Raw genomic sequence first — 21,793 nt, 5'->3', positions numbered from 1 at the left:
TGCACAGTGAGCATGTTTGCAGAAATTTTTTACCCTGCTTCCTCAAAGAGTGGTGTCTAGTGATGAAAGAGACTGATCCTTGTTTACTGTAGTCTCAATAAAGTGACATTCAATCTACATTTAGGAAGAGAGCCAAGGTTTAAAAGTTGGAAGTAATACTTACAACTTAAATGGAAAGAAGGAGCTCAGAGAGACTCCATGTTGCTGACAGTCCCTCAGCTATACCTGGAAGTCAGACATTTTGAGTCCAACTATTGATAATTATTTTCTCTAACATTTCTGGGAGACACGTAACTTGTCATTGTTTATACCTAAAAAGCACAGAATCAGTGTTGACATAACCATATGATCCATGCTCTGGGCATGAAAAGGAAATGATAGTTTCCTCTTTAAAACAAACATTTCATCCCACAAAGAGCTTACTTCCGGCATACACTAAAGGCCTGAGTTACCCTGCTGAATATCACAATGTAAGAATAAAGGTTTTTGGTTTCTGAAAGAGCTGTAATACCTGTTTTACTTTTTGATTTAAATTCTTGTTAAACACAAAAGTACTGAAAATGTTTTTTCTTTTTCTTTTTATTTGGTGGTACCAGGGATCGAACTCAGGACCCTGCCCTTGCTGGGCAAGCACTTATTCCACTGAGCTATCTCCTGGGCCCTGAAAATGTTTTTTCTCTTTTACAAGTTTTCAGAGAGACAAGGCAATATACAAACCTTAATATTTCCAACAAGATCCATTTTAACAGGAGCAAACACAGTAGGGCCAAGTTTATCTGGAAGAAAAGATCAAAACTTCTTTGAATTGTTTTTTGAGACAAAGTCGTGTGTAGCTCAGGTCTGCTTTGAACTCACTTACAAACCCTACACTGGCTTTGAACTCACATGCCTTCTGCCTCAGCCCCCAGAGTGTTAGGATTATAGGCAATACATATTTAAATTTTAACACAAAATATTTCTAATAGTAGCAATGCATTTAAAACACTTTTTCTCACACAGGGCTGAGTTTTGTTTCTATATCACTTTCTGAACAAGGTTGAGAAGCTTGGCATTCTTACTGTTGTTTGCTATCATACTACTCTGAAGTAAAAATAAAGAGGTCTTAAGTGGCACATGAAATGCAGATAATCTTATAAATTTAGAATACACTTTTGAAATCCTTAGGGCTGAATTGTCCAGTATGAATATTTAGCACCTGCAATATGACCAGTCTAAATTTTAAATGTAAGTGCATACCAAATTTTGCAGTACCAAAAAATGCAAAACATCCCAGTAATGATTCTTTCATATTGAGATATTTTCGATATACCATACTAATAAAACATATTAACTTTTGTTTTGCTATTTTTAATCTAACTTCTAAAAATACTAAATTGTGGTTTGAATCACAAGGAGGATCACTACAAGTCTAAGCTGCATAGTGAGAACCTGAGACTCTGTACCAAATAAATTTTAAAAAAGAAAAATATGTGACAGTTTAAAAAGTCTAAAGTAAGGCTGGGGCTATAGCTCAGTGGCATAAGTACCTGCCTGGCAAGCTCAAGGTCCTGAGTTTGAATCCTGGTACTGAAAGAAAAAAAGACCCTGCTCCTAAAAAGTCAAAAGTAGCCCAGGATATAGCTCAGTGGCACAAGCAACTGCTTATACAAGTGCAAGGTCCTAAGCTTGATTCCTGGTACCAAAAATCATCATCAGCATCAACATCATCAAATAAAAGACAAAAGTAGAAATAAAATAGACTAAAAAAAAAAATTGACCCTTGACTAAGCATGAGGAAAGGCATTATAAAAGAACACATGGAAAAACAAAATAAACAACAATTTGACAGAACCAAATAGAATTAATGTATTTCATTGTATTAATTACCAGAAAAAAGTGGTATTAATAATTACAGAAAAAGCTCTTTTTCAAAACAATTCTAGACTTAGCAAATAAAAGTCAATTTGTTTTAAATGTTCTCAATAAATAGCTAGAATATGAAATAAACTTTTCACAATAACATCAAACGCACAAAATTCTAAAATTTGTTCCTAAGAAAAAACTGTGTAAAATATTGTTAAGGAAAATAGATGATAATACTATTAAGTATATACATATGAAAGAGAATGGTTGACTGAATATGAATGGGACTGAAAGATTCAATGTTGTTCAAGATAGTCATTTTTCCCCAACTGATTTACAAACACAATGTAATCTTATTCTCTCTCTTTTTTAAATGCATTTGGTACAGGGTCTCACTACACAGCTCTTGGACTCATAGTGATCCTATTTACAGCCTTCCCAGCACTGGGATTACAGGCATGCGCCATCATGCCTGGTCTCAGTGGTCAGCTCAGTGCACCTGGGGGATGTGGCTGGTGTGGCATACGGTGCTGGGGATTGAACCTGGGTCCCTGAGCTTGCCTAAGCAGGTGCTTAGTCCCCTGAGTTATTTTGCTGGCCCACAATGCAATCTTAATCAAAAGGCTTTTTAACAGTTGAAAAGCTGAAATTTATACACACACACAAAAGATCTAGATAAAATTGCCAAAACAATCTCAAGTAAGAACAAAATTGAGGGTTGGGGAGATGGCTCAGTAGAACAAGTGCTTCCTTGGCAAGTGCAAGGGCCTGGGTTCAATCCCCAGTTCTGCAAAAAAACAAAACAAAACAAAACAGAACAGAACAAAATTGAAAGACTGGCATTAACTGTTAACATCAAGAAATACATAGATAACTGAAACAGCAAGAGAGTTCAGAAATAAGCTCACTTAATAGTCAACTGGTTTTCTACAAAATTGCTAGAAACATAAGAGAAAACTACCATTTGTTTGATCAATAATTCTTGATCAGATTATCATAAAGAAAATAGAAATGAACCTCAAATTTCTCACTCATATAAAGTAATTCCAAGATGGAGGACAGGCCTAAGTGTAAAAATTTAAGAGTCTAGACAAAAGAATATTTTATGACCTTTGGTTGTAACAAAGATTTCTTAAAACATGTGAAATATTAAACATTAAAGAATAAGTTGGAAGGAGGATCACTAAGAGTCCAATCTATGCAGTGAGACCCTGTACACCCTGTCCTAAGATACAATAAAAAAGTTGGATTTCATCAAAATCAAAATTCTGCTTTTCAAAAGACATCTTTAAAAAGACAGTAAGCCATAATCTGAGGGAAAATATTCATGATGCCAAATGCTACTGAGATGTAAAGCAGTTAGGATATTTATATGCAGCTATTGGAAGTATATAGTCATGCCACCACTCTGTCAACAGTTTGGCAATTTATTATAAGGTTAAACAGCAATCTTTTTTTTTCTGGGTTGCAAAAGAGGATATTTTTTGCATCTGTTCATTTAAGTTTTAGTCCACAAAAGTGCCATGGTACAATGCAATGTATATTTAACAGAAGTCAGTTATACAATGGTGATCATAAGGAAAACCACAGTTAAAATAGAAAAACTATTTACCAGGTACATTAGAAAGCTATTTTTCAGCTGCTGGGGAATCAAATGGAGGGCCTCATGTTGGGGTTAAAAATAGTGTTCCCAAGAATCTACAGAAGCTGGATGGATGCCACTAACATTTTCTTTCTGGTTGGATGCCAACGACCAGTGTTTTCTTTTGACATTCCAGTGACACCTGAGCTCTTACTTAGTCACAAGCACTGATGAAGAACAGCAGGCCTCACATACAGGAAGTGGTAGCTCAGCTTTTCCCCAGTGTTTAAAAATTTAAAGTGTTTTTATTTCTTTAGTTTCTTCCACAAACTTGTTCAAGTTTTTATTCTTCTCCTTAGTTCTTGGTTTAAGACTTCAAGGGTATCTCCATGTTAATCTTTAGTCATTTCTTCCTACTTAAAAAGCCCACCATCACTTTCTGTATATTGTTTACCTTCTTTGACATTCACGTTTATCTCCTTTTCAGATCTTTCTGCCCTCTGCCCATTATTTCTGGCTTTAGAAACTCTCTTCATAGATAAAGCAGCTTCTTTATTATTCTCTCATGGTAAATACACATTCATCTTGCTTGGAAATTCAGAACTTATAATGAATCAACTCTCCTCTACTAATTTGATGTCACATGCATCATGTTCAAGATGTGCTGTCTCATCTGCTTCTGACTCTTCAATAGGAGAAATGGGGACGTCATCATCCAAGTATTTCTATCTATGACTATCAAGGTCTTCTTTTTCTAAATCCTTACCAACATTCATTTGTTTCAATGATTCCTTAAGATGGTGTTCATATTTGTTTTTCAATATAGTTAAAAAATCCTCTTGCAACACCTTGCTCAAAACTTAAAATTTTCCTCCAAGGTAATGGTTTTCCTTCCATCCTCAGACAGTAAAATTGGGAACATAGGTCCTTTTTCTTTGATTTGTTTTTTTATCTATTTGTGACCTTCTAGTGTTTCTCTTCCCTTTTGGTCTTCCTCTTGGTGTTAATTTTGGCATATACTTCCTCTTTTTACATTTATTCTTTTTCTTGAATCTTTCAAAAATATTCTTCAAAGTCAATGGTCTTGGTTCTATGGATGAGTCACTTGATGAACCTGTTTGAATACTCTAAGGTATACGAACAAATTTCCTCATGGATTTTGAGTCTCTTTAGGTAAGGCAAGTACACGCTGTGTTTTAAATAAGCTGCTACCAGATGAAGAGCTATCACTTTGATTTTCAACTTCCACATCTGTATCAGATGTCATATAGTTAAGAGGATCCATTCCTGATTTTCTACCACTTTTTCTCGGTCTTAAAGAGTTTCTTCTCCAACTAAGCTGTGGGAAAGCTTAAATAGCAATCTTGACCCAAAGCATTTACTCAAAAGAAAGAAAAACATGCCCACAGACACAAAAATATTCAGGAAACCTTTATTTGTAACAGAAACTATCCAGTTGTCTTCAAATCAAGAAATGAATTATTGTAAGGTTATTTAATAAAACATCACTCAGTAATAAAAATAAATAAATTGATGATACATGCAATAAGGGTAAGTCTCAGAGACATGCTAAGTGAGTAAAGCCAGAAGCAAGAATATATGACTCCATTTATGTGAGACATGTGAATAGGCAAACCTAACCTGAAGTGACAGAAATCAATAAAATGATTGCCTCAGACTGAGTAAAGCATTGAGAATCAACTGTCACAAGGAACGTTCTAGGATAATGAAAATGTTCCTTATTTTGTAGGGATACAAATTATATAGGTATAGGCAAATTACATAGGTATAGGCAAATTATATAGGTGCACTTATCACAACTCAATCATAATACTTCAGTTCTATAAGTTATGCCTAAATGTTTAAAAATTGACATTTCAATGCATTATATAGCAAATTTTATCACATTAGCAATTGCTGGAAATACTTTATACTAAATAGATTAGAATTTAAATGAATTTATACACACATTTTTTTTTCCCCCTGAGGATTAACCCAAGGCTTCCCATGTACTTGTAAAAGCTCTACTAGTAAGCTATATCCTAGGCCTTTAACAATTTGGGCATAGGGTCTTGCTAAGATGCCCAGGTTGAACTTGAACTTATGATTCTCATGCCTCAGATTTCTCAGTAGCTTGGATTACAGGCATGGACCACCATTCCTGGCCTATAATGGTTTTATAATCTTTGTTGTAACTAGTAATTTTTAAAAATAGTATCAATAGCTTTGGTGGCCTATTCTTCAATTATTTTCACTTGTGCTTTTATATATACTTTCTAGAAAACACGATTCTGTTTTCATTATAGTACTCTGAGATCAATATTTAATCATATTAGACATGAAACGGTAACATGCATTAATGTTTCATGGTCACAGAATTTTAATTTTATGTGTCTAATCATATGAAGGGTAGTCTCACTATATTTCTTCTGAAAAATAATGCAGTAAGACATTCTAGAAACTAAGGAGTATAAGGTTAGTACAGAAATCTTACCTAATACTGGAACCACAGCATAACATGATGCCAAAAAAGGTTCTGTGGGAATGCCACTGTCTTCCAGAAGTTCAATGTCACTAAAGCTTAAAAATTTGGTGAAATCAAGGAGGAAAGATGGAAAATACATCAGCATTCTCTGCAGTTCAAAGACAGTCCTTGAAACAACTGCCTCTCTGTAGGGCAAACTATTTGTCCTGACTTCATGGATATCCCCGAGTGATTTTTTTTTTTTTTTTTAATTATAAAATGGTCCAATCTGTTCATACAGCACATCCTCTTCACAATCCAATTCCTTTTCACCCACTATCCAGACAAGGTAAATGGTAAAGTAGATAACTTGGTATATCATGTCCTCTTTTCTCTCAGTACACATCATCACTTGCAAGTACCTCTATGGATGATGTTCCAGAAGGGAAACCAAAGCCCAACTGTCAGCGATTTTAGAAAGTGTATACTACCTGGTGTTCATAGTACTAAAAAAAGTTGGGATGACTTCTTTTTCTTCTTCCCAGAGGGATTCTGGAGAGCAATTTGAAGAGTTTGATCTAGGCTGTGCCAAGTTACTGTCCTGATTTTTCAAGTTTTCTTCTCCATCTTCCTTCATTATTTCACCTTGAACTGCAAAGTATAAGATACCATCATTAATCTATTACATAGATCTTTTACAAATGGGAAGTATACCAAGAGATGAGGGGGAGGTTAGCAAAAAGAATTAAAATGTGTTATTTATTTACATGTACCAACTTCCCATAAGGAATGTAATAATTATGTGCTGCAAACATGTACTAATAAAACTCAAAAAACACTAATGTAGTCGGTGAAAATTGGTAAAAGACTAAATACATGGAAAAACAAAAATCTAAAATACTGTACAATACATACATATATATTCAAACAAAATTGGTCTTAAATAGCAGATTTTATTCTGCTTATTTTCACTAACATGCTTCATGAATATTTCCATTATCATTCAACACTGTTGAAAAACATTATTTTAACAACCATGTAATACTGCATCATGATCATGTAAATGACATTAGATAACTTGCAACTTCTATTATAAATATAGTCAATCCCCATTCTGAGCATATTTGGTATTTGTGACCTTACTTACTTGCTGAAATTTGTTACTCTCAAATCAATACAGGTAGCACTTTTCTAGTCATTTATGGACATATGGAGAATGGTGAAAAATTTGTCACCTGACACATACATTCCTTGCTGAGGTGAAAGAAGGTAATGTTCTGTCTTGTTTCAGTTCTCATATTATAAATCTCCTTTAGTAGCACTTATTTTGCATGTTTTGGATCTTCTGTTTTGTAATTGAACCTAAGGCCACATACATGCTAGGCAAGCACTCTATCCGTGAGCTACATCCACAGGCTTCTAAAATTTTGAGATAAAGTCTTACTAAATTGCTTAAACTAGCTTGATCTTGTAATCCTCCTGTCTTAGCTCCTGAGATACTGCGATTACAGGCATATACCACTATGCCTCACTATGTTTGTGCTTTTTAAAAAGGGCCCTAACATATAGTACTGCTTAATGTACATATATAATAAAACTATAATGTGTTTCAGGAACATATTTTATTTAACAAAATATGTCTGCTACATAAACTTCTTCCAGGCACTAATTACAGTGCTACTGGCTGTTGAGTTCAATGCTAGCCAATCAACAATACATATAAATGTGGTGTCTTTAAATGGGAGCACACACAAAACATGTCACCTGACACATTATATACTGACTGATCAATAAAAAAATGTTGTGACCAAAGGCTTGAAGGGAACTCACTTTGTTATTTCCTCTAGAAGCAACAGCACTAACTGCAAAGTCAGTATTTGGGTGACTTTATGAAACATAAATGTGGCAGAATAGAATTAAAGGTAAGCAGAAAAGAGATGAAATCTTAACTACAAATTGTACTGTTAAGAATATAGCAATTTTTGCTCCTCAGCCAAAGTTCCCTAGAAAAATTCTTATCACCATTGCTTGGTTAAAGTTGGACTCCACAACCCATCATACCCAAAATTCTGCATGAATACTCAAAGTCCACACATTGGCTTAATTGAAAAAGTAAAGAGCAGGAGCCTGATGCTAAAATAAAGGAGCAGGTTGAAAGATCCCAAAGAATATTTTAATTACGAGAAAGTCCAAAAACAAAAACTACCCATACCTGTACAATGAGATAGTACCTTTCTTGAGGAATGGACACCTTTTCCCAGGTTTCCATCCCTTTAAGAAAGCATACATGTTCCCTGTTTCAGTAAACAATGTGCCTTATTTTTCTGAGTGACTATATTTCACTCTTGAATGCATCTAAGATCTCTGGCTAATAAACCCTTCTTATGCCTCTTATGAACGTGTCTTGAAAATTTTTTCCAAGATGACACTCTGTGAACCGGCAAACCTACTCCATAAAACAGCAAGACTAGGCATGATGGTGCATGCCTATAATCCCAGCACTTGAGGAAGGAGGATCGTTGGAAGTTTGAGACCAGCCTGGGCTACAAAGTGAGCTCAAGACCAGCCTGAACTGCATAGTGAGACCCTGTCTCAAAACGCACGTGCATACACATACACACACACACACACACACACACACACACACACACAGACACACACACGGAGTGCATTAAGTTCCTTATTTTAGCTTGGGAACCGGTTGACATAACTATCATAAACAATGAGAAATGACTAGAATGCCATAAAGAACATCCCTTAAATTTGATTTCTGTCCTTAAATCTGACTAGTCTCTAAAAACAAATTCCTAGAAATAAAATTGATGGATCAAATATATGACAATATGTTTTGACAGAAATTCTCCTGTTTTTATTATTTATTTATGACATAAAACTTCAGTGATGTGTCATTTTTTTTTTAAACTAAGACGTTCTAAGATTAACATGTAAACCTCTGGATTCCTTTCTTAACACTGGGTCAAATAGGTAGACAGAATGGGTCTCCATGCTAATCCCTATGATGTACACCATCATGAGTATCAAACTCCCAAACTTCCTATTGTTAATGGTTTCAGATTTTACCTGTTATAGTCTCCTCTGTATTTTCTTCACTTGATATGCTACAGTCTATCTCTGCAGATTTCAAATATAAAGGGCTGTTTTTCGTTAGGATTTCTTCATCACCATTTATTTCCATACTTAAAGATCCATTTTCACAACTGTTCAACTCCATTTGCCTACAGTGTTTTTTAAAAGAAAAAAGCCAGAAAGTCCAGCGATTTGGTTATAGGTTACTTGGGCAGATGTTATTTTGATGAATAGGGAAAGAGGTCACAATCACCAAATCCTTTTAACACTAAAAACAGAATTGTCAAACTAAAACTCCACAGTCCCTCCCAGATACCAAGAAAGGCATCTGCCTATGAAGAGAAGCTGATCTATCTCAAGGTTGCAGTTCAGAACTCAAGAGCTTACTGGTTCTTCCTGTAACCTTAGCTAACTCAATCTTCCTGCTCACCACTAGCACTAGGAAAGACCACTGACAGCTGTTTGGCTTCCAATCAGCTATCTTAAGTATCAGATTTAACACATTGCCTTTCTCAAACTTTTCTACAGGAGGCTTTTTCTCAATACCACTAGTCACTTCCATGAATTTATTTGGCAGTTAACTGCCCAGAAGACACATGCTGTGGTCAGCCCCCACCTCAGTTATCTACTTGGAAGAAAAACACCTGAGAGGACCACTACACATCCTGAGGAACATGCTTCAAGGTAACAGAAAAACCTATTTAACATCCAAGTGAAATAGCTATTAATGAGACAATCATATTTTTCCCCTAATAAAAATAAGGGGAAAAGCTCAGGGTACATAGCAAGTCTAGGAAATAAAAACCAAATTGGGAAGAATTCTTGTAATAAGCAAAAAATAGTTTATATAGGACATGTACCAATGTGAAAAAACAAGTATCTGGACTATGTCAATATATAAAAATGCCTATATAACAAAGGCAAACATAATGATATATACCGTCCGTGTATGTATGTATATGTGTGTGTGTGTGTGTGTGTGTGTGTGTGTGTGTGTGTGTGTCTGAGATCAGACCTAGAGCCTCATTCATGTTAGGCAAGTGGGTTAGTACTGATTAACATTTTCAAGCCCAGCATGTACATTTTTTTAATTGAAGGTAGGTTTAGAGGAATAGAAATTGTTTATTTTGCTATAAAACTATATTTGCATCCTGTAAAGCTACTACTTAAGATTTTTATTTCTAAACAAAACAGAATAGCACTGCTGCCTTTTCTGGATAAATAAATTGAAGTAAATACTCAGTTCCTATATAAGAGAAATTCCAATCCTCATTAACTCTAGAGATGGAAAGTTACTAAATGTGATGGGTGAGAGCCACATCCTGCGGTACATGCCAACATTTTCTCCCTACTGCTGAATCAAGGTCTACATTGTTTTAAGCTCACCCAAAACTGTGAAGTCAGACACTGTCTCCTTCTAATATCTTTTTAAATCATGGAAAAACTACCTTATGATCAAAATGTCAGTCCCCCACTCCCATTTAAACAAGGAATAAATATATCCTTTTTTTTTTTTTTTTTTTGAAAGAAGAAAAAAAAATACCACACCTTTCCAGTGAATTGTGAATTGGTACAACAGGATGTTTCATCTTTAAAAGAAGCAAAAAAGTTAAAGTTAAACTTCCAGAAGGACATTATTTAGAATTTTATTATACATGGAAGTGGTACATATGATTATAATTTATACTGTCCCACTCAAACTATTTTAAGTCATCCCAAAGTAGAATCAATGGTCCCAATATGTCCTTCTCATTAATTAAAATAAGGGCACCCAGAGAGCCGGCCAGAGAGCTCGGCAGATTAAAGCACCTGCTTAGGTAGGCTTAGGGACAGGGGTTCAATCCCTGGTGTGCTGTACCAGCCCTGCCCCCGGGGTGCACTGAGACAGTGACTGAGACTGGGCGTGGTAGCGTATGCCTATAATCCCAGCACTTGGGAGGCTGAAAATAGGAGGATCACAACCAGTTCGATCTGTGTAGTGAGACCCTGTAGACTCTGTACTAAATACATCAAAAACAAACGAACAAGGGCACCCAAATTTCTAAGGAAAAGGAAGATGACCTTTGAAAGACCTACTTACCATAGCCAAACTCTTGGTGACTGGCTCTGTAATTCAGTTATATTTATTAAAGATTAACAGATAAGAAACCAAGATTCAGGTATTATATCGACATGAGAAGTATAGTAAACACTACAGGGTTCCTGTCCTTAAACTAATTTCAATAAAGAATAAGGCTCAAACAGGACAATATATATATATATATAAGGCAACTCTTACTTCAACCTAAAGATTTGGAGAAAACATGAAAAGGATGAGTAGAGTAAGAGCTAGTCTGGGAAAGAACTGAGATGGGCACTCTTGGCACTGGGTTATGACATAAGGGAGAGTGTATGAGTGGGAGAGAATAACACATAATACGTTCCAGCCAGGTAATAATATAAGGGGCTAAAATCTCTTAGCTTTAATGTATATGCAAAGAGGGAGCCAATGCCCAGTTTGGGTAAAGTGTTCCAATTTATATTACATGAATGCAAGTACTGTTTGCTGATTAGAAGGTAACTAGTTAGAAGGCCACTACCATTCTAGGCTAAATCTCTTGGACAAGAGGTTAAAAATGAAAGGTTATATTAGAGGTGTATATACATCGTCAAACTACCAAATAGTTGAATAGATATGGAAGACTGAAATCTGATATAAAAATGGACATAACAGAGGTCTACTAAAAAATGTCTTTATCAATCACCAAAGGCTATATACCCTTAGAATTTTGAGCTTTGTACCTTTGTTATAGCTTATGTCAAAAATATTCTCCAAAAGTCTCAGGGTCTTTTGGCAAGTGACTGAAACAAGGGGTGCTACACTCCTCTTTGATTAATAATTCAATGGTGAGTTCCTAGCTGAATGTGCTATTAGGAGGTGGGGCCCAGCTGGAGGAAGTAGGTCACTGGGGGAAGGCCTTGTAAGACACAGTTGTTTTTTTCTTCTTGTCTTTCTGTTTCTCGGCAGCCATGGAGTGAACAGCTTTCCTCTGGTAAGCCCTTCTGTCTTGCTGTTTCTGCTGGGGAGCTAGTTAATGGAACCATCTGAACTATGAGCAAAATAAACTGTACCTCCATCAAGTCATAGGTGTCAGGTATTTGTCTCAGCAGTGTAAAAGCTAACTAAATTAGCTGTGTTGCAAACAAACCAAGCTGGCCTTTTACCTTACTTGACTTCACCATAGCCAGCTGTGGTGATCCTGGAGGAGTGTGATAAAGCAGCTCAGAGGTGAAGGCTGCATTGGCAATCTGCATGCACTCTTCCAGGGTCTTCAGAAAAGTATTGCAAGTTGATTTCAACAGAGTACCCACATCAATTTCCTCCTACAACAAACAAACAACAACAACAGAAAGTGTGGAGGATGCTTATCTCACCAAAAAATAAAAAGTTCAATTGTGTTATGTCTTTTAAGGCTGTTAGCCACAAATTATTGGCAATGTACTATACTCAACTGTTCTGCTGGACAAATACATCTGTTAAAGAGGAAAAAAATGGAACTAGTACAATTCACCCATTTGCCATGCACAATACCTGTCTAAATCTGACCCTTCACATTCACCAATTTAAATTCACTGCAGCTAAAGGAGGCAATATCGTAAGATAACATGATGCCAGGTGCTGGACACTGAGTTCATGTGAAGCTTCCAGAAACTGCACATTTGCTTTTAGTATGGAACACAAAGAGGTTTCACTACTGTAATTCCTTTAAACAACAAACTGGTTTGTTTTTTTTCTATTACTAAAAGTTAGTTTACTGTTCACACTCAGACTGAAGAGTGAAAAGACCACATCTTAGTGGCCTCTGTATTTCTTTTACTTTGTATTTCTAACACATCCAGGTGATAGACCACATTTTTTATTAGCAAGTTTCCACAGCACTTTCTGTATGCACTTTCCTTCCTCAATTAAAGATTGTTGCGGTCACATTTTCTCTTTTTTTTCATCATCAGCACTTTTTTATTCAGCAACACAGATACTCCGGATTGGTTAATGTACAGAGGCAGGGTGCAACTCTCCTGTTCACTGTAAGATCAGTGAGCATCTTGGCTTCTACCCACTAGATGCCAGTGGCACTTCCTCAATCATGACAACCAAAAATGTTTCCAGACACTACAAAGTCTTTTTGGTGGTCCTTGGGCTGACAATACTACTCTACATTTTGCAATAATATAACTGATGTTTTGGTTGTCTACCTGCCCCAATCCACAAGCACAGTGATTACACACAACACAACACTGTCAAATGAATAGGAGAACCCAAGAGGCAGTATGTAGATGAAAGTGAGTTAAATCACCTTTATAAGAAAGGCCTCAACCTACAGATATTACTAGTAGCATGTATTCTATTACCTAAAAAATGAATTAAAACATTAAAAACAATCTATAAATTCTTTATGCTCTAGATATCATTCATCAGGCTATAACTTCTTTGAAAGGAGAAACACTCTTTGTTTAATGTGAACCATTCAATACACAGCTTCACACCACAGAGATCCTTTAATGTATTTTATGGTGAATGAATGACAATTTTATCTGGTCAAGTTAAAAATCACAGTTTTTTTTTTTTTTTTTTTTTTTTTAATTTTTATTTGTGTGTGTGTGTGTATGTGGCCAGCTCAGCCCACCAGGAGGCGGGGCTGGCTGGCATGTGGTGCTGGGGGATTGAACCGCGGTTCCTGTGTTTTGCTAAGCTTGTTCTAAGTAGGTGCTTTAGACCACTGAGCCATCTCACCAGCCCCACACAGTTCTTATTGATAGTGAATAAAGTTGTGTCACATCTCTGAAAACACACATCTACTTCAAAGCACAATTACGATAGTGAAATAAAAGGCAGTCTCACCAAAGATGACAAATACATACTAATGACAGACACACCATTAGCACATTATAACCACCCCTGGTAAATGGGTCTATAAGATAGGAAAGAACTGTGTTTTAAAAAAGCAGAACAAATAGCCAAGTGAGGTGGAATATGCCTATAATCCTAGCTACTTGGCAGACTGAGGCAGGAAGATCAGGAGCTTACAAAATAAAAAACAAGGGTGTAGCTCAGGACAAAGGTCTGGATTTAATCCTCAGTACTGACAAAAATTAAAAAAAGTGATGTAAATAGGGAGAAACATATTTCAGTATGTAAATCCTAAATTCGATATGGTATCAATTAGTTAATCCTGAATTCATTATGGGAAGGAAAACTATGCTTTCATAATCTGCAATGCACACATTTCTTTCTTTCTTTCTTTCTTTTTTTTTTTTTTTTGATGGGACCAGGGATTGAACTCAGGCCCTTGCACTTGCCAGGGAAGCGCTTATTCCACTGAGCCATCTCCCCGGCCCACACACATTTCTTTGTAAAATTTTTTCTTCTGAAAAATAACAAATTCTACTACTGTCAGGAATGCTGTGAGAATAAACATTACCAGTAAGCAATGAAATGTTACTTTTTCATGTATATCAGTAATACTACTAAAATATTTTACCTCAGAATTAGACACACCAGTTGTCACTTCTTTTGTTTTATCTACTTGCTGAACAAGGAGGTCACAGTAGAGTCTTAGTTCCGACATTTTGGTTTTCAAGTTTTCAGTGTTTTCAGCAAATTCTGAATAACAAAATTATAGTAGTATAGTTACCAGAATAAATAACAAATGTTAATATAATGCCCAGAAGTGGAATATATAACATAGGTTTATAGCATGAGCTACAGATGTGATAAACATGAGTGGGCAAGGACTTTACTTTAGTGATGCTGCAGTAAACTATCAGGAAAAGAGTACTTTTCCTGTCTTCTGAGGTAAAACACATTGCTTCTCAGGACAACATATTGAATAATCATCACTACAGGAAGAGAACATTTCATCTTGATCTCCTATCAAAAACCGGCAGCAGTAGGGTTTAAGCTCTGGTCCCAACTCTCCTACACTGAGTTTTAAGATGGGCTCCTACTGCAATGCTCAGAACTGCGAAACAAGTATTCTGTGATGCCCAATCATCATCAAGAACACTGTGTTTTATTTTGACTAAGGACTGGTTTAGCATGCTGCCTATTGAAGCTACTGGCACCTAGTCGTTAGTAGCAAGGTACCCTAGTGCTGCAGTCTCAACTACAATTACTATCATCCTTATACCTTCTCCATGAAAATACTGTATACTACCATCTGACTAAAAGTCAAAGCTTTTAGGATTAGCTTTAGGATGGCTTTTAGTATTTGTTACTGATTTTGTACCAAAAACAACCAATGAAGAGAAGTATCCACTACAATTCTCATGAGAAATGTTTCCTGGAACAATTTTCCTCCAACTCTCCCTTTCCTTTGCCCACCCAGTCTCTTCACACAGAACTGCAGAGCTGGGACAACAACAAGTATGGCCCATGCAGTAAGCCCTGTCATTTCTGCTCCAGTCCCGTGAGAAAATTGTGCCACGGCTGCCAGGAGATCTAATGATGTCAAGTTAATACTAAGCAGCAGCAACCTGACATTAGGTATCCATCTCACTTGAGAAAGGAAAGGGAATAAACAAGGTATTACTACCAAAAAGACCCTGACCCAAGGTTTTTCTGGCTTATTCTTTGCCAAAGTCTATGTTTAACTGGGTAATACAATTTGGTGCCTGACCAGGCATTACACTGTTCCTTCCATGTTATCACTAGTCCTCATAATAATCCCTCCAAGGTAGATATTATCATCTCTTTCTCAAAGCTCAGAAAATTTGAGAGACCTATGCCAAAGTCATAGAATCAATAAACTACAAAGTATTACTTGGACCCACTTGTGTGCAGCTCCAAAGCATGTATTCTTCCACCCTGATATGCTAAGAAGGTAGAATAAGCTCTACTGTGACACAGCATGCAAAAAACCTGGTAGGTGATCAGAGACAACATAAGTTTAAAAAAAAGGTAGGGGTGGTGTAGAGCTGTCAATGGGTGATTCCCAAGGCTTCCAGACTAGAAGACAATCAATACTTGCCTTTCTCCTTCTGAGTCCTACTGTCTGTCAGGCAAGCCTTGGCTGATCCCAGGGCTACCAGCCACCGCTGTCTCTCAGCCACACTTCTGGCCTTCAGGTAGAAATACTGTTCCCCAGGGATTATCAGATCCATTCGAGTATTATCTACAGAATGAACTGGGAGCAAGGCAGAGTGAGGTCAAAGACCTAGAAGCACTCCAAGTAGCCTCCGCCCCCTTCAACTTCTTGACCTCAGCTAATGCCAGTTCCTGAAAACTTCCCAGACAGGAGAGGAGTTCAGCCGCTGTAACTTCCACTACACACAACATTCTGTTTACTTATCTTTTCCAACACAGTTCTCTTCATCAAAAAAGGAAACCCTTTTAAATGGCTCTAAGCCATCACCAAATCTTTGACCCAAAAAACAATCACTCAATTTAATCTTCTATCAGAATACAGAAAGAACTTCTCTTTTGACTTTGTATGTATTAAAAAAAATGTTGTTCTGATGTCAAATAGGCTTGTGTGTTGTTATGGTTTGGGTTTATCCCAGTCCTAAGAAAAAGATGGAACCTCCTAAGGATTCATGTGTTAGAAGTCAGTCCCTAGTGCAGCAATGTTAAATGGTGGTAGGATGTTTATGAGGTAGAGCAGTGTGGGAGATCACTGGCAGCATTGCCTTCAGGGAGTCAGTGCAGTTCTTCATCATGAATTTTTTTCAGAGAGACAAAGATCCAGCTTTTCAACAGTCTCTCTGGCTTGCTGTTTCACCAAGTAATCTCTCGCTCTCACACAAGCTCCCACTGTGATGTCATTTTCCATGATGTGAAATACCCAGAGAGCCCTCACTGGAACTAGCACCATGCTACTTGGGATTTGAACCTCCAAAATAGCCATATAAAGCTCTTTTTCTTTATACATTACCTAGCTTCGGCCATTTTACAGCAGCAATGGAAAATGGTCTAATATGTGTGTTAATAAACAAGGACACATTCTTTATCTTCCTGGGATTTATTAGGAAGTAATCAAGAATGCACTGTTTTTCTTCTTACTTCCCTTGACAAGTCAGACCAAAGAATTCCCTCAGAACCCTTTAGGAAAAGCAACAAGCAAACTACATTCTCCTTCATTCACATAGTGAATTACATCTCTGAATGTCTCAAGATTCTACACCAAGAAAACTATTTTTAGGTCTGTTAGAATTCTGGTTATTTTGTTTTAACTATGTGGAAGTGACTGTGTGGGTATGTCTGACCTCATTTAAACACAGGACATTTGGTGCTGCAGTGAAGATTTAAACTTCGCAAATAGCTACTGGGTCCAGGTGAGAAGGGACTAAGGAATAAGTACTAGCTGAGTAGTGAAGCACAGTGCTCTTGTTCATTTGAACTTTACTTAAACCATGTCCTTTGGGAGACTACTATACCATACTTACTGGGGCACCCCTGGAGTAAGATTATGCTAGAGAAGCTATGCTTGTAATCAGAAGGTTCAACAGTCAACACTAAATTTAAGCAAGGGAGTTAGGTAGGAAGGCAAGACGCTGCTCCTATCACTTTATCAGGGTCTTCTTTTCTAGAAACCGAATTACTTAGCACTGCCAGGTATAGTGTCTCTCACTTCCTTGAAACTAAAAGTTGGCTGTAGTTGTAGTATTTGCAAGACTTTCTTACAAGGACATGACACAAAGTATTTTAATCTACACTGTTGGAGCAGCAGAGAAAGATACAAAGAGGCTGGTGCTTTTAAAATTTTTTTTCAGAGAGACAAAAAATAAAACCTGCAAGTTGTTTGGTTGCTTACCTTGAATTTCACAGACTGCCATTTGGATGCTCCCTTTGCAACCTTTCCAGGCATCTTCAGGAGAATCATAATAGGATAATATTCCTCCACACAGAAGGAACCACCGAGGCTGCCAACCTGAAAACAGAAGCAAGAGCATCATTGCAATTACTACTAGCACATGAGGTGCCTACCAGGACACAGAAACTAGGGCCTAACAAGAGACCTGGTCTCAGTTGTAAGGAGCTTTATATTGCAAGGGAAATTTTAGAGGAGTAGGCAGGCTAGAAAACACTTGTATGTTTGATCCTATTTTTGTACAATTAAACACCACAGAGGCACAGAACATGAAGTATGGAACTCTTGAAAGGATAAGCAACAAGCATGAATAATGATTCTTAAGATAATACAATGTATAGGTAATTTTATTCTTTTTTTACCTAATACAATAGTAATCTATGACTTTTAATTTTTCTGAAACAAATGGTGTTACACACACTTTTACAATATACTTTCTATATTAAAAAATGTATCAGGAAATTTAGAAATAAGCAACAAAGATTAGAATGCCCTTTCAACAAATGTTATACAACTAGGATCATAGAACTCTTAGGAAAAGGTAACTTTATTTCACTTACTGTTTAGCATTAATTCATCAAAACAGAGTGATCTTAAAACATGCAAGGTTTAAGTCCATTCATTCAATACTGGAGAATTCAGGGGACAAACCACATAGAGTAGAAATACATTTTATCCAGTCTTCTATGATAATAGGGTTGGTTCAGTCAAGCTAACCCTATTTGCTACATTTCAAGCTATAGTTTCACAAAATGTCATCACTGACTATCTCTGAGCAAGTTTCTTCCAACAGGCATAGCTTGTTTTTCCTTTCTCTAAAATGCTACAGTCATTTAGGGACTCATTTCTCTCCTGAGACTCTGCTGTGGCTGAAGCAACTAGAGAAAAAAAGACAATGGAAGAGGTGGGTTTCCCAAGTTGTGGGCCCTTGTGGACTGCTTCATATGACCCAACTGATATCTACATCAATTTACTATGTTCTAAAGGGAGACTACTATACCATACTTACTGGGACACCCCTGGAGTAAGATTATGCTGGAGAAGATCTGTTTGTGATTAGAAGGTTCAACAGTCAGCACTAAATTTAAGCAAGGCAGTTAGGTGGGAAGACAAGATGTTGCTCCTATCACTTTATCAAAGTCTTCTTTTCTAGAAACCAGATTACTTAGCACTGCCAGGTATAGTGCTTCTCACTTCCTTAAAACTAAATTACTAAGAGTATTTCTACTATTCAATCTTCAATAAAACATAAACTGAAATATCCAGCCCTTTCTCTTCAAAGGTAAGAAATCTTGTCACAAATAGTAGATTTATAATCTTCTTATTATACTTTATACTGAAGGCTTCTTTCCCAGGGATTCAGATCCTTTACTGAATGTCAGGACGGGGACTTGCCAGTTAGTTCAGTTGTTTAAGCACCTGTAACCCAATCAGGCTTGTGGGACCATGGTTTGATCCCCAGCTTCACACACCACACCATACCTTAAGACAGCTGGAACCAGTCAAAAAAATATCCTTCTGAATGTCAGGATACCTATGATATTATCTGTAAATCTACCTACGTCAATTCCAGGATCACAAACTTCTCAATGAATGTGTAAATTTTTATTTCAGAAGGCAGTGTTTCCTGACCTTGGCTTCATATTCTACAGAAATGCAAAGGCCACCATTTATGCAACAAAAGACTACAACCGAGGAAACCAAACCAATCATCAGATTATGTTCTTTTTAAGTAGTCAGCTCTGTTAGAATCAGACATTACTGATTATGTTTAAACCCTTTTCTGGGGAATCTGATTATGTGTACCTCAGGCCAACTCTTCTCATTGAAACAGAGGAGTCAGTATTTTAGAACTAGAGAAATAGAAGGAGTCTTTAAAATCATCTAATCAAATCAACCCATTTTACAGATGAACCAATCCTACGGTACAGAGGCTGCATACAGTAGAGCTAGGAAGAAAGTTATGTCTTTCTCCACTGCTCCATCTGGCACAAAAACTCTGACCTCAGTCCTCACTCTGAGACCGCTATTCTGGTACAAAATAGTAGCATCTTTTCATATACCTTGATTTCTGGTTATTCCCTGACCCTGAGTTTTGAAAACACTCCCCATATCTATCACACTTTGTGTAGAAGGTGTCCTCAATTACTACATTTAATCAAATTTAGGATCCAATTGTATTAGCATTCTCCAGAGAAAACAAATCAATAGGATGTGTGTGTATATATACACATAAAGAGATGTATCAAAAAAAAAACTCTCAGATGATTCTATGTAGGATAAGTCCTAAGATCTATAGTAAGCAAACTAAAGACCCAGAAGAAAATATGCTTCATGTTCCAAAGGCAGCTAAAGTTCTAGTTCAAGGCAGGTGGGTAAGAGAAACTGGCTTTCTCTTTGCCTTTTTTGTAATATTCTAGTCCTCAAGGTATGGATGACACACATGATCATTAGAAGAGCTATCTATTCAGTCTTCTGAATCAAATGTTAATCACATCCAGAAACACCCTCACAGAGCCATCCAGAATAATGTTTGTTCAAATGTCTGGTTGCTTGTATTTGTACCTGTCAGCTTTCTGCTATTGTAACACTTTTGAGATAAACGACTTGCAAGGAGAAAAGGCTTATTTTGGCTCATAGGTTCAGAGGTTTCTGTCAATGATCATTTGGCCCCACTGCTTTGGACCTCTGGTGAGGCAGCAAATCACAGTGGAGAACTTGTGATGAAGCTATATGATTTCTTCATGGTAGCTGGGAAGCAAAAAACATAGAGAAACTAGCATCTCAATATTCCCTACAGGTTTCATCATCTACCAACAGTGACAAACTGAAGATCAAGATTTAAACATGGGCCTTTGAGAGACATTCCAGATCCAAACTAGTAGGAGGAAGTAAGTCTCAAAATGGGGTGGGAGGATCCTTTAAAGAGTGCATTTGGTCTCTGGCTCCTTCCTCTCTGGCTCCTCCCCTACTCTCTAATTCCTGGCTATAATGAATTGAGCATCTTTCCTTTGCTAAGCCCTTTCACCTTGATGTTTTTGTCTTGCAGTCAGCTGACCATAGCCTGAAACCATGAGCCAAAATATTTCTCTGAACTGACTTTCTTGGGTGTTTGGTCCCAGTGATGCAAAGCTGACTAATATAGGGAAGAGGTAAGGGAGGGGTGGAGAAAAGCAAGGCAAGTTGACCTTTGCTAATTAAGCAATTATATGCACTAATTAAAAGATCCTTCCAGATTACAGAGTTGTTTACATGTAGAAAAGAAAATGTCTTAAAATTGAAAAAATGGGGGCTGGGCATATAGCTCAGTGGTTGATGATTTGTCTAACATCTTCCTGGGTTCAAGCCCATATGCCTGAAGAAGAAGAAGAAAAAAAAAACAAAAACAAAAATAGTACACTACTATACTACTTCTATCTTACAGGAATCTGAAAGAAAATAGCCTCCCCTCCCTCATAAAGCACAGTTGCAGTTTTGGTTTTAAAAGCTAATAGTAAGTTATAATCATAACTGAAATAACACCTTCATAACATGTCCTGTATTTATCCAGGGAAGTTTTAATTATACAAAGGAACATTCAATATGTTACTATTTTATTATATAGGATGGAACTACAGAAACCTAGAAAAAGCCTTTTAAGCATAAAGCTCCTGAAGCTGCAAAAGGCACATTAAGAGAACACAGAAATCTCATTCTCATTAGATGAGATTTCAGGATTTTTTTTGGGGGGGTGTGGGGCTGGCTTAGGCTGCCTTAAGGGTGGGTCTAGTAAGGCATGTGGAGTTGGGAATCGAATGATGATATTTCAATGTAGATGAAAAGTCCAGGTTAGTAGTGAGACATACTGATTTTTTGTGATGTCCAGTATTGAAAAAACAGGATATAGTAGGAGAACAGACGCATGGATAACGAAAAGGACATTAATCTACTTTCTCTTTTAAAAGAATCTGCAGTTACCTTGGAAATGATGAA

At 36.8% G+C, this 21,793-nt stretch overlaps 1 protein-coding gene and 1 pseudogene across 3 annotated transcripts in view; both read right to left on the bottom strand.

The window, feature by feature from the left end:
- The window catches only part of Plekha8 (pleckstrin homology domain containing A8), a 59,664-nt gene that overhangs the window by 20,876 nt on the left and 16,995 nt on the right, over positions 1-21,793 (bottom strand). For 2 of the 3 annotated variants that reach the window (XM_012513662.2, XM_023709889.1), the window contains exons 2-10: positions 17,765-17,881; positions 15,983-16,138; positions 14,495-14,616; positions 12,180-12,338; positions 10,524-10,564; positions 8,970-9,124; positions 6,380-6,539; positions 5,919-6,004; positions 718-776 (exon numbers count right to left, since the gene is read on the bottom strand). In XM_012513662.2, coding sequence (XP_012369116.1) covers positions 718-776; positions 5,919-6,004; positions 6,380-6,539; positions 8,970-9,124; positions 10,524-10,564; positions 12,180-12,338; positions 14,495-14,616; positions 15,983-16,138; positions 17,765-17,881 — 1,055 coding nt within the window. The remainder of the gene's footprint in view (positions 1-717; positions 777-5,918; positions 6,005-6,379; positions 6,540-8,969; positions 9,125-10,523; positions 10,565-12,179; positions 12,339-14,494; positions 14,617-15,982; positions 16,139-17,764; positions 17,882-21,793) is intronic. The other variant, XM_023709888.1, reaches the window with a different exon arrangement.
- On the bottom strand, positions 3,988-4,722 carry LOC111815347 (annotated as a pseudogene).

Source organism: Octodon degus, unplaced genomic scaffold (genome assembly GCF_000260255.1).
Source record: "Octodon degus isolate 3935 unplaced genomic scaffold, OctDeg1.0 scaffold00015, whole genome shotgun sequence".
Lineage (NCBI taxonomy): Eukaryota > Metazoa > Chordata > Mammalia > Rodentia > Octodontidae > Octodon > Octodon degus.
The sequence above is the reverse complement of the archived record's forward strand: the minus strand, read 5'-3'. Positions and strand labels throughout refer to the sequence as shown.